At 38.9% G+C, this 20,639-nt stretch overlaps 1 protein-coding gene across 1 annotated transcript in view; it reads right to left on the bottom strand.

Annotated features, from left to right (window-relative positions):
- The window catches only part of LOC114050178 (uncharacterized protein C1orf100 homolog), a 29,864-nt gene extending 28,069 nt beyond the window's left edge, over positions 1 to 1,795 (bottom strand). Inside the window, exon 1 of the mRNA XM_027871809.1 lies at positions 1,740 to 1,795. Within this exon, the coding sequence (XP_027727610.1) occupies positions 1,740 to 1,795 (56 nt within the window). The remainder of the gene's footprint in view (positions 1 to 1,739) is intronic.
- Positions 1,796 to 20,639: the final 18,844 nt, after the last annotated feature.

The following is a 20,639-nucleotide window of genomic DNA, read 5'->3' as shown; positions in this document are numbered from 1 at the left end:
GCTTTTCATGGGACACTATGATGTCATTAATTGAATGTTTATAAATGTAACCCATCTCAACCCCAACCCTCCCCACCACCCAAACAGTCTAATCAAATGATTTCAGCTCTTAAAATATTGAGAAGATTGAGCTTCTCTGGAATGTGCTCCCTCAATTCCCATCCTCCATATCTCTCTTAACACAGGGCCTGGCACATAGTAAGTGCTTAATAAATGCTTATTGATAGATTGATATACCCGGAATAGTTGCTACAGATAGATAAGTTGGGCCCAATCTGAAATCAAGAAGCAAAGTGGGCTGTGTTGCCCTTGAGAAATTGTGCAGTGCTTTTAATGCTCTGAAGCCACCCCAACAAAGAACTTAAAAGTTGTATAAAGAAGAGAGAAGGTAATAGGGGATGAATATGGACAATTCTAAGAATAATATCAGAAGTGTTAGAGCTCAGAATGAATGGAGTCTGGGGAAAAAAGCTAAAGGAAATGGCAGGTTTTGTAGCTATTTAGGAGAAAGAAACCTAAGAGAAGGGATAGGACCACAGCTCAGGGTGATAGGACAATGAGAAATGGCAAAAGAGAGAAGGCAAAGCTTCTCAATTTTTGTTTGCTTTTATTTTCTCTTCCAAAGAGAATGACAACTGGTCTGGAAAGAACAAAACGAAAAAGGCCAATAGTTACTGGAGTTCCCAAGATTATGAATGTAATTAGAGAAGTCTTAATGAGCTGAAGTTACCTGACTGAAAGGCCTCATGAGAAGATGGCCTATTCTGTTCCCCATGGGACAAAGGCATAGAGTCAGCAGCTGGAATGCTCTGAAGTTATGTTCTTATAGAAGCAATCAACTCTGCTAGGTAGGATGTTCCTGTTAATGTGATTTGATTTTTGAAAAAGAAATACAACCAATATATTTTTCTGTAGTGACACATCTCTTCCAAAAGAGACAAGTAGAACAAGCTGAACACAGAGTGTAGAAAGGGAATAGTATGTCATAACCCTGGAAAGTTAGGCTGGAGCCACATTATGAAGAGCTTTGAATGCCATGCTAAGAAATGTGTGTTTAATTTTAGCAGTAATAGAGAGGTACTGAAGCCTATGTAGTCACTGTGAGACTTAGGATCTGGGCTGAAGCATCGATGAGAATCGAAACTGAAGGTTCTAGTGTAGCGACTATGGCCTTTCTAACCTAACTATAAAGTGAAGGCTTACCTTATGACATGTGAAATATCTAGAAAGTGTTATGGGGGACTTCTATAATACCTATCCCTTTTAAGCTCACAGAAGGTACCCACTCAATGAATGTGTTTACTTTATTGAGGGTTAATTAATGCTGTGACTCTGGGTTGCCTGGGAAAAATGCAAGAGTCTTCTTTAGTCTTTCTTTCAAAATTTCTCAAAAAAATAATAGAAAGATTAGAGACCTATTTATTTTGTGATTAACAAATGGCAAGAGGTGATGGGGGTAGGGAGCTCCAAGTTTCCAGTTATGGCTCTCCTGAGGCCAGACCAATAGTCATTCAAAGTGGAAGGATTTGTGAATTCAATGAGCAGAACTAATGGCTTGACCATTCATGGAGCTTCCATGAAACTGTGCCAGCCATCCAAAAAGCCCCACTATTGGCATTTCCAGCAGCAACTAATTCCAACTAATCAGTTGGGAATCATCTGTATGATTCCTCTGGTGTGCATCTGCTCATCTCAAATAGGGCATTGGGAAGATGCACCTATACCAGTAAGTACTTTACCTGGGATGCTGGACAGGCTTGCGATCCTTGAATTCTCGTAGTCTTATGAAAGACATAGTGGATAGAGGCCTGGGTGGGAAAAATTTAATGTAAAAGGTGAATATTTGTGTTTGAAAAATTTTTTTTAAATTGTCTATTGAAAGACATTAAGACACAACCTCGACTCTCCCCGGTTACTTCACAGAAGAAAAATGACACGTGGGATGACTAGCCTCTTCCAGGAAATAAGAACATTCGTCTTTGAGAATACCTAGGGAAGGACACAAATGGTGAGGTAAGTAATAGTAAAACAAATCCTAAGCCAACAAATACAGATTGTGCTTTATGGAGGCTCATTCTACTTTTAAAAGTCTAGATTTTTGCACGTATTGGAAGTGATTTTTTCACTTGATGAAGCATTCATCCTTTCATTTAACAAAGAGTTATTAAACACCCATGATGGACAGCACACTGTCCTAGATGCTGGGAATACAAAGATAAAAGCCAACTCCTGTTATCCCTTCCACATTCCGACTATAGCAGGTTGGCATAAAAAATTAAAAGGGAATTTTTTGGGAGTTTTACGGAACCGCAGATGACATGCAAAGTCTAGCAGACATACAGAAAAAGTTTAGAAACTCAGAAATGCATAATATATACATAGTATTATATAATATCAGCATATTTTACATTTTAATAACATAATAATTCAGACTTCTCTGGTACAAAAGGAGGGCCAAAACATTTTATGCAGATTTTCCCGATGGAGGAGTGCACTGCACCCTTAACCTCCATGATATGGAAGGAATAACTGTAGTTTCTACCTTCAAGGCATTTACATCCAACTGCAATTAGATGGCTAGGCCCTCTAGTATGTTTATAAGCATACCCAGGGTAAGAGACCTGCTTCAGGTGAAAATATTTTGCATTCCCTTACCAAATGGGTGGGACCAGCCTTTTCCCACTGGCTATGTAGCTGGAACAGTCTTGGGTCTTCAAAACTACCAGACTGAGACAATCTCTCTTTCTAGCTTCATGCAAGGGAGGCAAAGGTCCTATTCATCCACAGCATAGGGACCGCAAACTGAGCTGGATGAGAGGAAGGAATATCTTTCCTTCCCTCCTTTCAGGTCCTATGGCTCTGACAAACAGGCTTGTGGTTTTGTTGTTCCATTTGTCCTATTCAATTCCAAGCACAAGGTGTGGAATCTCCCTAGACCGAGTCTCTAGGCTTAGGGACCCATTAGTCAAGATTCCAGACTGTATGTGCAGACAGATCAGCGGGGAAGCTCTGAGAATCCAAGGTGTGTAGCATTAGTCAGGCAGTCAATAAACATTTATTAAATGCTTACTATGCACCAAACACTGTGCTAAGCACTGGGAAGAAGCACTCCTCTTGGACATAGCTGGAAAGAGAGAGAAATTGCCCCAGGCTGGATGTGGGAATTTTCAAGATGCAGCCTGTTCCAGCTATGCTGTCAAAGGAGAGAGGCTGTTCTTATCTACATGGTGGGAGGACACAAGATTGTCTTCTCCGAAGACAATCCTGGCATTTCCTGGCATTTCCCTTATGGGTGTCCATGTTAAGTGATCGACACGTGTAAAACAAAGCCACATTACAGCTGCATAAATGATTGTAATTCACATTTATATGACCATATTAGAGTTTGCAAATCACTTCCCTCACAACTGTTTGAGGTGAGTAGTATGGACTATTCTCATTTTATGGTTGAGGAAACTGAGGTTCAGAGGCATTAAGTGAGTTGTTCATGGTTGTCAAGCTAGGGAGGCTAGATTTGAAACTAGTTCTCTCCTGACCCCAAGCCCAGCATCCATTCTGATGATACACTCTGATGCCCTGACCAATGATTCAACTGACATATATTTTTCCAAAATTTTAAAAACATTTTTATTTAAAGTTTTGAGCTCCAAATTCTATCCCTTCCTCCCCACACCCTAAGATGGTAAGCAATCAGTTATAGGTTATACATGTGCAATTATGTAAAACATTTCCATATTAGTCATTTTGTACAAGAAGATTTGAATAAAAGAAAAAAATTAAAGAAAGTGAAAAATAGCATGCTTCAGTTTGTATTCAATCAGTATTAGTTCTTTTTCTGGGGGTGGGTAGTCTGCTTCATTCTTTGGGATTGTCTTGGATAATTGTATTGCTGAGAATAGCTAATTCATTCACAGTTCTTCATTGAACAATATTACTGTTAGTGTGTGCAACGTTCTACTGGTTCTATTCACTTCCCTATGAATCATTTCCTGAAGTCTTTCCAGGTTTTTCTGAAATCATTCTGCTTGTCATTTTTTACGACATAATAATATTCCATTACAATCATATTCCACAACTTGTTTAGCCATTTCCCAATTGATGGGCATCCCTTTGATTTCCATTTCTTAGATACCACAAAAAGAGCTGCTATAGTTTTGTACAAATTTGTCCTTTCCCTTTTTTTTCAATGTCTTCAGAATATAGACCTAGCAGTGGTATTGCTGGATCAAAGGGTATGCACAGTTTTATAGCCCTTTGGGCATAGTTCCAATTGCTCTCTAGAATGGTTGGATCAGTTCACAACTCTACCAGCAGTGCATTAGTGTCCCAGTTTTCCCATATCCCCTCCAACATCCAACATTTTCCTTTTTCGTCATATTGGTCACTCTGATAGGTGTGAGGTAGTATCTTGGAGTTGTTTTAATTTGCATTTCTCTGATCAATAGTGATTTAGAGCATTTTTTTCATGTAAATATAGATAACTTTGATTTCTTTGTCTGAAAAATGCCTATTCATATCCTTTGAGCATTTATCAATTGAGGAATGACTTGTGTTTTTATCAATTTGACTCAGTTCTCTACATATTTGAGAAATGAGGCCTTTATCAGAGATACTTGTTGCAAAATTTTCCCCCAGTTTTCTGCTTTCCTCATAATTTTGGTTGCATTGGTTTTGCTTGCGCAAAAACTTTAAAATTTTATATAATCAAAATTATCTATTTTACATTTTGTAATGCTAGCTATATTTTCTTTGGCCCTAAATTTTTCCCTTATCCATAAATCTAACAGATAAGCTATTTCATGCTCTCTTAATTTGCTTATGATATCATCCTTTATGTGTGCAAGGTAGTATATTAGGTGCTTTTAATATATTATAACCAAACACTGACATAATCCAAACCCCAAAATCAACACTTTAGGCAGGGTTCTTATGGAAAAACTGTCCCTTTTACATTTTTTCTTACCCTCAAGTCTGTGAACTCATTTATGTATACATATATATCATATGCAGTATTTGTATGTATTACATTTATATAGATTATATATAAAACCACTTTAATAGTTATATAAGATATATGTAGATATAAATCACACATGACATATTAATAGAATTGGTTTCCTTTTGAACCCCATGTATTTTGTTTCATACATTTAAAAACATCGTTTTGAAAATGGGTTTATTGGCTTCACCAGATTGTTAGAGGGGTCTGTGACACAAAAAAGATTAAGAACTGCTCCTCTAAAATCATGTTTTCATAGAAGCAATGAACTCTGCTAAGCAAGGGTCTGCCTGTACAATGTGATTCAATTTATGAAAAATATATAATCTGTACACATCTTCTCTGTAGCACATCTGTTGTGTTAAGTGAGGCACAGTTGTACTAAGTTCAAAAGAAAAAGCTAATTTTCCCTTTAGGAACTAAAAGAAGTTCAGCATTAGTAAGCTGATGATAAATTCTTTGGCAGCCCATAGAACAGAGAAGACAGCATGGTCCTCCATCCTGTTCAGCCCCCTCTAGCTCTGCAGCCAAGGGGCAGAGGGCCAGATAAGAGCGCAAAGGGTACTAAGAATCTCACCATTTTTGATAGTCTGTAACATGGGTAGGGAACCTTAAACTTGACTGTGGGTATTCTAAATGTGAGCTCTTTGTCCAGTGACCAGTGAGTGGTCATACTGTTGGAGGAGCCGAATAGTATTAACCTTGACATTCATGCTATAATAAAGCCAGAACACAAAAGCAAGTTTCAGGTAATGGAAAGAGGCCTCTCGGCTTCTCTTTGGGGAGGCCAAAAACAAAAAAAAAAGTTAGTGAAGTTGGTTTGATCAAGTTGGCCCAGGTGCTGTTGGACATACACAATATTCCATCTCTTATCTCTATGCCTTTGCCAGGCTGACATTTACGTCTCAACTATATTCTCTCCTCCATTCTTTGTCCTAAAATCCCTAGCTCCCTTCACACTCAGCTCAAGCCATGCCTCCTACAGAGGCCTTTCCTTATCCCCACCTCCCGGCTTGCTAGCCTTCCTTTGATTCTTTGTAATTATTTTTTTGTTTACTGGGTATATAGTTTGTGTTATATACATATACATATATATATGTATATATAGTTTCCTCCAATGGAGTATAAGTTCTTTGTTTTGTTTGTGCTCTCCAGCATCTAGCCCAGTGCCAGGCATATAGTAGGTGCTTAATAAATGCTTGTTGATTATCCTGTGCACCGATGCATAAGAAACATCTTTCATGGGACATCCCATATTGCATGGCTCAAGATAAATATTTGTAACAAAACATTGAAAACTTGTCTGTGACTACCCCTTCCCTTTGATGCCTTGTGATTGCATTCAAGGTTTTGTGTGATTATATTAGTTGAAGTGGAGGGTACAGGGTAAGACTTCTTTCTTGACATTAATGTTTATATGGTGTTTAAGTTTTCTATGGCATGTTACAAATATGCTGATACCCTCAATAACCCTGTGAAATAGGCGATATAGTTATTAATCCACATTTTACAGTGGAGGAAAGAGAGGCTGAGGGATTTCTCCAAGGTCACATACAGTGATAATAATAAGTATCTGAGACAGGATTCAAACTCAGGTCTTCCTGATTCAAGGCCAGCTTTCTATCCACTGCACCAACTAGTTGCCTCATAGAGCTATTTCACCTATAGTCGGTGAAAACATCTGACCTGGGTAATATCCTGCTCATCCATTAAACCCTTCCTCCTCTTCAATCCTCCCCCACTAAGTTACTGCCTTTCCCTTCTTTGTCTCCTCTCAGAGGCTGAAACTATGGGTTCCTGCCTCTCTCCCAAGTTCCATCTTCCACCATAAGAATTCCTTTCCTATACTGTTTCACTATGAAACCTCCCAATGAGTTCCTCCTGCTCTTTGCTCTAAGGTTGCCCAGTTCAACTGCATTTAACCAGGGCTGACTGTTTTAAGTGCCTTTGTGATCTTGCCTTGATCCACCCTCTCTACTGCCTCTCGCCGACTTTGTTTCTCCCCTTGTCCTCCAGGGTTTGCCCTTACTACTGCAGAGCTCTGAACTGGGGCCAACTAATACCCCATGTGGTCTGCCTTCTTTCCTAGCCCACCTTTCCCACCCAACCATTGAGTTTGTCCTAGGCATCAAATAAATCCATGGTTCTCTTTGATTGACAACCTCTTCCTTCCCTTACTGGATTCAAAACATTGCTTTCCACCAACTAATTTGTTATAAGGAAGGTTGGGCATTAGCTCTGTGTTATCACCATATCTTGAAAAGATGGACTATCTTTTCATGTAGTGTGTTAACATTGATATAATTCCATCATGACCAAACAACTTGATGGCCCCCTGGAGTTCATTACAGTGGTTTTTTTCATGTATCTCACTGCTATAAGAGGCCATTTGGTGTATTAGAAATAGTGCTGGACTTGGAGTCAGGAGAGACCTGGATTCAGAGCCTACCTCTGATGTTTACTAACTGTGTGACCTTGGGCAAGTAATTTAACCTCTATGAACCTTAAAAATGGAAATAAAAATATCTTCAGTACTTACTTCACAAGGATGTTGAGAGGATATCTCATGACATAATGCATGTTTGTGCTTTGTAAACTTTAGAGTGATATAAACGTCAATTGTTATTGTTAGATGTACGCAGGGAAGGGAGAAAAGGGAATAAGCATTTTTATAGCTACTACCGTGTGCCAGGTACTGTGCTAAGAGCTTTTTACAATTATTACCCCATTTGATCTTCAAAACCACCCTGGGAGGTAGGTACTATTATTATCCCCATTTTACAGTTGAGGAAAATGAGACAGGCAGACATTAAATGACTTGTCCAGGGTCACACAGCTAGTAAACGTCTGAACTGGATTTGAACTCAGGTTTCTTCCTGACTTCAGACCCATTGCTCCAGCATCTGTCTCTTAACAGGGAGAAACCAGTACAAAATGGATTAAGCTTTTGCTTAACTACTTACTTTACTGTGCTTAATTTGATAGTGTAAGCCTGAAAAGCAACATAGCTGTTAAGGATCATAGAGATGGAAGGGGACCTCAGGAATTGTCTAGTCCAGGGGTGGGGAACCTGTGGTCTTGAGGCCATGTGTGGCTCTCTAGGTCCTCAAGTGCGGCCCTTTGGCAGAATCCAATTTGTCCTGTGAAGTTTGGATTCAGTCAAAGGGCCACACTTGAGGACCTAGGGGGCCACATGTGGCCTTGAGGCTACATGTTCCTCGCCCCTAGTCTAGTCTAAATCTCCCTCTCTTTACTCAACCTAATTCCCAGGTGAAGCCATTTGCCCAAAATCACACAGAAATTAAGTGGAGGTGCCAAGTATTCAACCCTTGTCCTTTGACTCTAGATCCAGTGTTCTTTCCACTCTGCCATGCCTATCAAAGTTTATTTTTCATTCCCAAGGAAGAAATGAGGGGTGGTGGACATTGACAAATAAGCTCAGTGGATCTGGAAAAATGTCTTCCCAATAAAACTGGAATTGACTCTGCCTTTGAGAATGGAATATTTTGTCAGCGTCTAGAAAGTCTGAGTCACCACTCTTTGGAATAAAGAAATCATTTGTTGGTTACCAAGTTTTGTCAGTCATCAGAAGCAGTCCTGGTTTGCTACACTCAAGCAGCAACATCAATGGCAAATTTTCACTACAGTCAAAGGGGAATCCTTGGGGAACAGCAGATAACTTGACCTTCAAAGAATTAATAGATATTGACAGTGCCTACTTTTTAGGGAAATGGGCTGAGAGAGGCTGCCTGGTTACCCCTTCAGCTAACTCACTTAGTATCACAGGTTTTAGACCTGGGAGGGGATTCAAGGGCAGCTGGGAGCCGCCATAGTGCATAAAGTGCCAGGCCTGGAGTCAGGAAAGACTCATCTTCCTGATTTCAAATTTAGCCTCAGAAACTTAGTAGCTATGTGATCCTGGGCAAGTCACTTAACCCTGTTTGCCTCAGTTTCCTCATATGTGAAATGAGATGGAGAAAAAAGTGGCAAAACACTCCAATATCTTTTCCAAGAAAACCCCACATGGGATCATGAAGAGTCAGTCACAACTGAGGAACCACAAAGGGGACTCAAAAGTCTTCTAGTCCAACCTCCTACTTTATGGATGATGGGACTTACCCAAGGTCACACAGGTAGGTAGTAGCAAAACCAGGATTTAAAGCCAGGTCCTCTAACTTTAATCAAATATAATACTTTTTATTTATTTATTTATTTATCATACCACTTTCTTCTGTTCATTGTTAGTCAGTAGCTTTTCTGAACATTAGCCCTCTATGTCAAAACAATAACTCACATTAAGAAAGAGCAGCAAGGTGTGGGGTGTTGGATTTGGGATCAGGAAAATTTATGTTCATTTTCTACCATTGGTGTTTACTGTGTGACAGTGAACAAATCACTTAATCTCTCTGAGTGTCTTTTTTCTCATTTGTAAAATTGGGTAGTCAATAGTCAATAAACATTTATTTAGTGTCTATTATGTTTCAGGAACTGTGCCAATTAATTGCTGTTAATACTTGTAGTACCTCCCTCAAACAGTTATTTAGGATAATATATATATATATATAATATATATACACACATGTAATATCACATACACACACACATATACACATATACTTTTACATATATATATACATACACTTTTTCAATTCAATTCAACAAACTGATTAAGCATCTACTAAGTTACAGGAACTGTGCTAATTGCTATTAATACCTGTGGCACCTATCTCAAATAGTTATGTAGGATAAATATATCTCTATCTATAATTTTATCCTGAAAAAGTAGATAGAGATACATATAAATAGATATGTATCTCTCTCTTGTTTTTCAATTCAATTCAATAAACATATAGTAAGTGCCTACTATGTGCCAGGCATTGTGCTAAACATGGAAGCAAGACAGTCTCTATCATTAAGGAACTTAGAATCTAATAGAAAGACAACAAAGATATGCAAAACAAGCTATGTATGGGATAAATAGGAAATAATTAACAGAGGGAAGGCACTAGAATTAAGAGGAGTTGGGAAAGCTTCCTGGAGGAGGTGGGATTTTAGTTGGGACTTAAAGGAAGCCATATGTATATATACACACACTCATATACACATGTATACATACATACACAGTATATCACCCAATATACCATAAAGCATTCAGGAAATATTAGCTATTATTATTATAGTGTTTTAAAGTTTAAAAACACTTTTCTTACAACAACTTCCTTATGCCACATAACAATAGATATGATGGGTAACATTTATATAGTACTTTATGGACCCGTTGTTATTGAGTCATGTTTGACTATTAGTGACCCCATGGATCATAGTGTCCATGGGGTTTTCTTGGCAAAGATGCTGGAGTGGTTAGTTATTTCCTTCTCCAGTGGATCCTTTTGTCAGGCAATCTGAGGTTAAGTGACTTGCCCAGGGTCACACAGCTAAGAAGTGTCTGAGGCTCGATTTGAACTCAGGTCATTCTGACTTCAGGCCCAGTGCTCTATCCACTGAGCCACTGGCTGCCTCTTTATGAGCCCACAGGCATAGTCAAATAAGAGTAACCTGATCACAGATTTTAAAGTTCAAACTCCTCATTTTGCAGAGGAGAAAATTAAGATGCAGAGATGTTAAATGATGTGGCCAAGGTCACATGGGGGGGATAGGATTTGAACCCAAGTCCTCTGATACCAGACCAAGTGTTTTTGGCACTTTACCTTAAAGATGTAACAACAATTTTGTGAGACAGTCAGCAGAAGTGCTATTTGTTGTTGTTGAGTTGTTTCAGTCATGACCTACTCTTCATGACCCCATTTGAAGTTTTCTTGGCAGAGATATTGGAGTGGTTTACCATTTTCTTCTCTAGCTCCTTTTACAGATGAGGAAACTGAGGCAAACAGGGTTAAGTGACTTGCCCAGGGTCACATAGCTACTAAGTGTGCTTGAACTCACATTTGAACTCAAGTCTCCTTTATTCCAGGCCTGGCCCTCTATTCCCAGTTTTCAGACTTCAAGTTCAATGCCTCCTTTCACCTTACCAGGCTGCCCTCCCTCTGTTCTCTCCTTTACAGAAACGAATGCTGTAAGAGGAAATTGCAAACGTTTCCACTTTTATTTCATCTTACTCCACATTCAAGTTCTCTACTTAGGCCAAACTGGCCTTCTGGTTGTAGACCTCCCCTCCATGACATCCATTTGCCTTTGCCAGTGTCTTTGCATGGGCTGACCTCATCTCTGGAATGTACTAGTTCTTATCTCTACTTCAAATCCCTAGTTTCCTTTAAAGTCCAGCTCAGATGTTACCTCCTGCAAATTTATAAAATACAATGTACAAATTTATAATATGAAATATACAAGTTTATAAATAATTTTAATTTATAAACAAATAAGCACTTATTATGTACCTACTATGTGCTAGGTACTGTGCCAAGAACCGGGGATTTGAGACAAAAGTTCAGCCTTGCTCTCATGGAACTCACAGTTTAATGGTGGAAAGAACGTGTAAATGACTATGTACAAAAAGTCTAAAAGGAGAGAAAGCATTAGCATTAGCATAATGCCTGATACCTAGCAGGTATTTAATAAATATTTGTTGTTGAATTGAATTGAAATGATTATAGGCTTCTGTGAATATTTTAGTCAATCTTACAAAATGTAACCACATCCCCAATCTAAATGTGACAACTGAAATATGAACACATGACACTAGCTGTTGGGCTTCACTGTTATATTTACCATCATTTCCATGTTCTTGTCAGCCTGTACTGTGTAACTGTTTTCTTCACCATCATCAACAACATCTTTCATCTCATTAAAAAATATAGATTATTATTCATTGGTTGTAACTTTAGTGATGGATTCTCCTTCAGATTTTCACATGATAAATTCTTCCAGAACCAAAGCAAACTCTAAGTCCCTTGCCTCAGAGGAGACAGAGCCCCAAGATTCAAGTTCTGCTTGATCCACATTTGAGAATTTTATCTGGCTGCTGTATTGGTTAGGAAGTCACATTCCCTGCACTCTGAAATGAAAACTTATTAATGGATCTACTTTTTAAAAAAAAAACATCACTGCCATGAAATTAGTCAGCTAGAGTAGTGGTGTCAAATTCAAATAGAACTCTGCCCCTCCTCCCGTCTTAACTCAGAAAATCACCAATAATTAACTACGTTGGATTGTACTTTTATTTATTTTGTTAAGCATTTCCCAATTACATTTTAATCTGGTTCAGGCTACACTTGAGGGTTTTGCTCACCCAAGCTGGACACTTCTGGCCTAGGGATTGGGAATGAACCACAGGTTTCTTTTATATGGCTATTCAACATGCTGGATTTAGGAGCAAGCATTTAGAACCCTTAGCACTTTCTACAATGTTTATTCTAATTGTGAATACAATAGAGCCATATGACATTACCTGGTATTACATGAATATGAATAGGATGTATTAAATCATAGAGGCTACCAAGTGAGAGAATAGAGAGAGACAAGAGGGTCCAGGACAGAACCTTGGGGTACATGCAAATTTAGGGAGCATGATATAAAAGATGAATCAGCAAAGGAGACTCAGAAGTGGTCAGACAGGTGGGAGGAGAACCAAGAAAGCTGTGCCATAGAAACCCAGAGAGGAGAGAGTATCCAAGGAATAGTCAATAGTCAATAGTCAAATGCTGCAGAGAATTCAGGAAAGATGAAGGTCCAGAGAAGCCCTGGGTTCTCCTCCTACTTCCTCTGGCAATTAGGAGATCATTGGTAACACTGAAGAGAACAGTTGCAGTTGAGTGATGAGGTCAGAAGCCAGATTGCAAAGCACCAAGAAGTTAAAGAGAGGAGAGGAAGTAAAGGCAGGGAATGAAGACAATTTTTCCCAGGAATTCAACTAAAGGAAAAGAGCTTAATAATCTGATATGCTGATTATTTATTTGTTTGTTTTATTTTCATATTTTGTTTCCATTTTTATTTCCATACTTTATTTCCATTACTTGTTTATTTATTCATTTCCTTCCTTCCTTTCTTCTTTCCAACCAAATAAATACAAGGTAATTTTTTGGGGGGGAATGGGAGACAAGGAGGCACAAGCAGCTGTGGGAATCATGAAGGGCTTCATGTGGAAGATGACACAAGTTGAATTTTGAAGGAAAGCAAAGGATCTAAAGAGGTGGAGGTGAGAAAATACGTCCCAAGCATGGAGGATAGCCATAAGAAAGGCATGGAGATGGGAGATGGAGGGTCATGAGTGAGAAACAGCAAGAAGGCCAGTTTGGCTCAACCACAGAGTCTACGAAGAGGGAAAATGTCCAGTCTGATAAGCCCGGAAAGGTAGATTGTGAAGAATTTTAAATGACACTTTACGATAATCCTGGGAGGTAGGTGGTCAGCCAGTCAACAAGCAAAGCATATATTAAGTTCTTACTATGCATCAGGCACTGTAATTAAGGTTTGGGGATATAAAGAAAGGCAAAAAAAAAAACCCCTCACAGTACTTTCCTTCAAGGAGGTCTTATTTTAATGGGAGAGGAAACAAGCAAACAATTGTGTATATACAAGTATAATATGTTTACACGTCCACATATACAAGTGTAACATGTACAATTATGTATATACAATGTATACAACTGTAAATGAGAGGTAATCTCAGAGGGGAAGGCACTACCAAGAGAGGGATGGGAAAGACTTCCTGAAGAAGGTGGGATTTGAGCTGAGTTTTGAAGGAATCCAGGGAAGTCAGTGGGTGAAGCAAGGTCATTGTTGCTAGATCCAAGGACAGGACAAGGTCTTAGAATCATAATCCCGGGGCCCTAATCTAATCTATTTTAGATAAACTCAGGACCATTTTAGGGAGCTGTATTTAATTTCTGTGATCAACTGAAACAATTTTTTCTCTAAGTCCAATTTGGTTGTCAATGGGTGTTCCCAGAGTTGCCCTTAATTCCTGCATTATTTTTCTTCTTTTGCCTCTGAGGGTGCTACCTCTTTGTCTAAGGCACAGGGGGAGAGTTTGAAGAGTGACTGGGGAATACATTCTAATTAATAATGATAATAGCTGGCATTTATATAGCACCTGGTGCCAGGGTTAAGGGCAGTGAGGTGGCTCAGTGGATCGAGTGCTGAGGTAAGGTCAGGAAGACCCACCTTTCTGAGTTGAAATCTGACTTCAGACACTGACTAGCTGTGTAAACTCGGGCAATTCACTTAACCCTGTTTGCTTTAGTTTCCTCATCTGTAAAAACGAGTTGGAGAAGAAAATGGCAAACCATTGCAGTATCTTTGCCAAGGAAACCCCAAATGAGGTCACAAAGAGTCAGACACAACTGAAAATGTGCCAGGTGTTTTACAAATATTATCTCATTTGATTGTCACAACAACCCTGGAAAGTAGGTGCTAGCATTATCCCCATTTTACAGTGAAACTGAGACAGAGAGAGGTTAAGTGACTTGCCTAAAGTCCCACAGATAGTAGGTGTCTGAGGCTGGATTTGAATTCCAGGCCCAATATCTTTTGTGCTGCCTCTAACCACCATGAGTAGTCCTGGCCAGATTAGCTTCCTGGTGACTAGAATAAGGCTTCAGCGTTTTCTTTCCAAAATGTGATTAAACAACTCTGGCTAGTAACTGATTTGATACAATGTGGTATATTAAGTGGGAAGTGTGTTGACCATATTTGACTATCAGGTCTACCACTTTCCCTACTTCTCTAGAGAAAGAAAATCAGGCACAAGATAGAGTGTAATGGAGTGGATCCAAGAACAATTTTTATCATCTAGTTTTTTGGTGTTTTTATGTACATGTTGTATGTGGACTTTGGAGCATTATGAATCACAATGGCAGATTGATCCAGATCCATGAACCCCAGACACTCATAAATCATAGGTTCATAAACATACTTAGAAGGGACCTTAGAGATCATGAAATGCACCCTTTTGAAGCTCAGAAAATAATTATTTGCCTTCTAAAATTATTTACTCTAGGATTCCTTTAAAAAGCAACCTATCTCTTCCACTTTCTATGCCCAGTTTTTTGTTTTTCGTTTTTTTTTTTTGGTTCAGACCCATGGCTCTGTGGGTTTTATATGCATAGGCCAAAGAGGAAACTCTGTCCACCAAAGCATCTCAGTAACAGCCCTGCAGTTGGTAGTTTTAAAGAGCTGCCTGGGACACTGAGAGGCAGAGTGTGTCTAGAGACGGTCACTATGTATTGGATTTGAACCCAGGTCTTTCATCCACCAAGTCCTAACACTCCTTCCCTTACAGCATTTAAAAGAAGATTCAATTTGTACAGATTTGGCGAGTTTTCAGAAATATTTACTTTTCTGGGAGGTCAGGTTTCTGTAGTCAATAACCATTAGAGTTACCTGCTTAGGCTGGTATCAAGGTGGGAGGAAAATCTGCCCTTCTTACATGATGAAAGGGAAAAAAGCAGCATTAGGAGAACAGTAGTATCTTAGATAACCTCATTTTAGAAATCTGATGATGAAATAGAAAACTTCCCTTATGGTGACTTAGACTTAACCATTTATGTCATAATTGAGGTATTATGAAGTACCTCAGATAGTGGGGCTTGGAATGTAAGTTCCTTGAGGGCAGAGGCTTTTATAGGTATACCCCCAATGAGCAACTCAGTACTTGGTACATAGTTGGGGCTTAATAAATGCTTGTTGATTGACTGAAAAGTTAGTCTACTGTGCCAAGTTTTGCGACAGCATGCTCATGGTGTCTTCTTGGTAACTCTGGAGAATCCAAATTCATATGAAACAGAAAAACAATTAGGATCACTTTTCTATCCATTACTGAAATCTTATTGTGAAAGAGGAAACATAAATGAGACATAGATAACTGAGAGTGTTCTAGAACAGCATTTCCTAAACTTTCTTCTATAGAATCTTTCATGGGGTGGGAATAAGAGATCTGTGAGAAAATTTGATTGCTTAATGATATTTTCCTCTTGAAAATATTAAGTTATGAAATCATGTATATGTTTTGTGAGCTAATTTTGGGTGATGGAAATTGGCTTCAAAGGAGGCTTTTAATGATAAGGGATGAGAAGATGACTGATTCCTCTATTTCCACCCCGATTCCATCTTCTCTCCTTTAGGACTTTGTACTAACAAACACCCCTTTTTCTTCTTCTTCTTTCTTTTTTTTTTTTACCATTCAATCTCTTACCTCCCCTCTGCCTCCTCCTACACTTACAAATGTATTTTTTTTTTAAAAAAACCTATCCTTAAAAATTATACCAAAAAACCCCCACCTCCCTTGATTCTTTTTATCCTAACAAGTTACTGTTTCATCTCTCACTTTACTGCTAAACTTCCTGAAAAGTTGTTTAAACTCAATGCTCCTTCCCTCTGCCCCCACTTCTTTACCAGCTACTCTCCTTCAAGTCCTTCAAGTCTTTTTGTCCCTCTTTCATACCATTCTCTGAAAGGCCACCTGAAAGCCAGACCACGAGAGGTTTTTTTCATCTCTACATCCCCACAGTAAATGATGTCACCAACGATAGTCTCTTCCCTTGGCTTTAGCCAAACTACACCATCTTGGTTCTCTTCCTGCTCAGGAAAACACTCTGTTGGCTACTCTTCTGTTACCCAGTGCTCTGTCCATGGTTCTCATTTCTCTCTATGCAGACTGGTACAATACGAAAAAAAGCACTGGCTCTTGACACAGATGACCTGGGTTCAAACCTTACCTTTAAGGCTTATTACCTGAGTGATCTTAGTCAAATACTTAACCTCATTAAGGTTAAGTCCCCTCACGGGTTAAATAAGGAGGTTGGACTAGGTGACCTCTGAGATCCTTTCTACATTAAGATCTAGGGTCCTGCTCTCTCCTGGGCAATCTTCTTGACTTCCTTGGCTTTAGTTATCTTTATCTTTGCTCTCCAATTGTTCTTTAAGCTATCCTCCCTCCACCTCTTTACCTGTTGAATTCTTTCTTACTCATCCCTTAAAGGGCAACATTGATCTCAGTTCCTCAATGAATCCTTACCTGATCTCCCTGGTCAGTTTTCCTTCAGAGCTCAGAGAGGACTTTGTTTTGCAACTCTTTAATGTACTTACAAAATGTTGTGCATTATAGTCAACTATTTGTGTCTTATAGACAGAAACAGTGGCTTGTTGCAATTTTTTAATTCTCCTGGTCTCAGTGCTCTGCACACAATAGGTGCTTTGTAAATGTCTTTTGAATAAATGAATGACTCATTAATCATCCCCTATCATTCTCCACCCCACCCACATTCATAAACACTGATTTACAGACTTTAAAAACTTCTATCTGAAGATATTAGGCAATATCACCGGATTAAGTATTGTGAAATGGAAACATGTGGCTATATTATGCTATTCCTACCTGTGAAATCTGCTTGGGACTATAATGCATTGTTCCGTTTGTGGAATGAGGCCCCACACTGGTGTGGATTTTCTCATCAATTTGACAGGAGGGTGGGGTGGGGAGGGGATAGGATTTCTGTTGAAATTTGGATTTGAAAAGGGAATGGGGATCATGATTTGGCCCCAATACATCTTCCCTCCTTCTTTTAATACCATTTTCCAAAACATTCAATAGGTTAAAATGATGGTTCCTGGGCTACTTGCTGTAACAAGAAAATTGGAGTAGATGATCCCCCAAATCCTTTCCAGCTCTACCATTTTATGGGCAGTTTTCTGACCTCTCAAAATGAGTTTGTGACAATAAAAGTAGGGCTTGGGCCTGTGATTTCACTGGCATAGAGAACAGTGAGGAAAATTCCTCTAGCAATGCAGGTCAATGTCTTCTCTCCAAGAGCACTGGGAGACTGGAAGAGTGGGGTTAAAGGATTTGCTCAGGGTCATCCACCTAGGATGGGTCAGAGGCAGAATGAAACCCAGGTCTTTCTGACTTTGAAGTTTTCTCTTGTTTACACTCCAATGAACCCTGCCCCACCCCCAGCCTCCCATTCTGATCGTAGTACAGCTATAAAACTGAATATACTCCATTGGTAAGTAGTCAAATCTATTTATAAGTAGAGGAGAGCAAAACAGAATTATCCAGACAGGGAACTACTATGATTTAAAATAAATAATATTAATAAATGCTGAGATGATAAAGTAATCATTCCCTAATGCAGTATGAGAAAATAGACACATAGAGAGTATTTCATGACCCAAGTGGCCCAGGATGACTAACGTGGAAAGTCAGGATCAAAGCTGCTAAAAGTTAGACTCTGTCCAGGAGCTGCCAGCACTGCTGAATCTTACTTTTCCTAATTAAATAATTCTTAATGAAACTGTACATATAACCAGTAAGTAGATAGGCTTCTGAAAGTCCCATGCTAGACTGTATTAAAACCAGCAGCTAAACAGATACTTCAGTTGGAATTATACCAAAGATATAAGGCCCAGGGAGAAGAGGTCATGTTTAAACCTATATGACTTTTAGACACTTAAAAGCTGTAAACAAGAGACAAATATTTAGATCACTTTAGCCCATCTTTGATGTTCCAGGAGAGGATGGCTTTGATCAGTCCTCTGATGTATTATCCAAAAGTACCTCAGAGAGACCAACTTAATGTAAAGTTGTGGGCAATTCATTCATGACCTATTGCTACCTCCAGTTGCCCTGGTCTATATCTGGCCATTGAACCCAGATGGCTCTGGAGGAGAAACTGAGACTGTTGCTTTTGCACAACCTTCCCTCACTTAAATCTAATTCATTTGCAAGTCATGGCATCACCTCCCAGATGTCTGGGTTCTAAGGACAAACAACAATTGACCTAGCACAGAGCTTTATACATAGTGGTTGTGTGACTTCAGGCAAGTCACTTAAACTCTTTAAGTCTGTTTCCTCATCTGTAAAATGGGGACAATCATATTTGTATTATCTACTTCACAGGGTAGTTGTGAGGATTAAATGAGTTAATGTATATAAAGGGCTTCATAGACTTAAAAAAAAACAGTATTTAAATGTCAGTTATTATTGTCTGGACCTGTGATGCCATCTGGGTAAGGAATTCCTACCATGAAAACTCCCTCCACTCATTGAGATTGGAGATTCCTCTACAACTTACAGTTTTAGAGAATTGTCAGGGGGCAGTGAAAAAGTTATTGAATGAATTAATAACCTTATTACTTTGGGGGGTCCAAGAACATTTTATTAAGTATCTGCTTATAGGCAGAGCACTATCTAGAGCACCAGGGTAGACACAAATAAATAAGACACACTTCTTTCCCTCAAGGAAGTTAGAATCTAGTAAGGGACAGGAGACATGTGCCCAGATGAGTATATAATATAAAATAGAACATGGTAAGTGATATTTGAAGTCCAAACAAGGAAATATAATTTCTGACAGAGTGGATCAGGAAAGGGTTAATGTAGGCTTTGAGCATGTTCTTCAAAATGGATAGGATTACAACAGACAGAGATTAGGAGAAGGACTTGCTAAGTACAGGGAATACTATAAAGGTAAGGAAAGCACAGAACATACGATGGACAGGAGAGGGTCAGGTATGTACTGAAATTCTCTTCAAGAATGCGGATCACAACCATTCATTCTTGCCCATCCTGTATGGCTCTTGTCCATGTCATCCCTTAAGTTCCCCACGGGGGAGCCTTCCTTATTTCCTCTAGACATTATGATGATACCAGTGGAGCTTGGATGTCCCCGTTATCCATCCTGTGAGCAGGCCGTTTTCTCTTTTAATAATGTATTTCCCTGATAATGGTCTTTACTCCTGCTTTTCTTCAAAGTTCCTTATTTGTTATTAATTGCAGCAGACACATGATCACAAAACACATCTCTCTTAACCTCTTTATGATATCAATTTTTGGTTTCTTTAAAGACTATGTCTTGCAGTCATCTAACAACAAAGAATGCATGTTTTAAAAAGATGAGCCTTTGATTCCAGGAGAAATCTCAGGTTATTAAAGGACCTTTGCAATTTTCTGAAGGCAATCCAGCCCATACTCTTCCTCATGCTTAATTCTGGGTTCAACTTGACCATTTGTATCATCCCAGTTATACACGGTGATGGACAAACTCTATAGATTGTCCATCCAATTGCATGTAATAATCTAAGCAATAGAAATTCTTTATCCACTTGGTTTTTACTGTCTGGATGGTAAAGCCAAATTCTCTTTACTGATTATAGATCTCTTCTAGGAGAACACAAAGTTCCAGGGCTTGATGCAACCAGAATAATGCCATCTGTAAATGGAAGCAATCTAGAACACCTCACCCTTCATAGGAAAGTTCTCTTCAACTTGGATTCTGAGCTTGATCTCCTCCATCACAGTGTTGAACACCTTTGATGGGCATCTATCTCCTTGTTTTGTGATCCAGAGAGTCATTGAATCGGGTTATTTCTGTTATATATTTCAAGGATTCTTGAATTCATCTTGATGTGTAGATGAGTGGCACCTGGTTGGAAGAGACCCCCTTAAGATGTTGCTTGCACTATCAAATTAATTTTTTTTCACCCTGAATAAACAACAATCCCTGTGTGTTCTTTGCATCATTTTTTCAATAGTGTGATATTAAAGAGGTTCCCTATTGTGCAAATTAAAGATAATAAAAGGAGGACAAAAAGAAAAGTGGGAAATACCTGCAGAGATTTTTACAATGAACTTTTATTACTGTCAGGCACTGTAGCACCAGCTCATTTGGACTGTAACATAACAGAT

Source organism: Vombatus ursinus, unplaced genomic scaffold (genome assembly GCF_900497805.2).
Source record: "Vombatus ursinus unplaced genomic scaffold, bare-nosed wombat genome assembly UNPS02014798.1, whole genome shotgun sequence".
NCBI lineage: Eukaryota > Metazoa > Chordata > Mammalia > Diprotodontia > Vombatidae > Vombatus > Vombatus ursinus.
The sequence above is the reverse complement of the archived record's forward strand: the minus strand, read 5'-3'. Positions and strand labels throughout refer to the sequence as shown.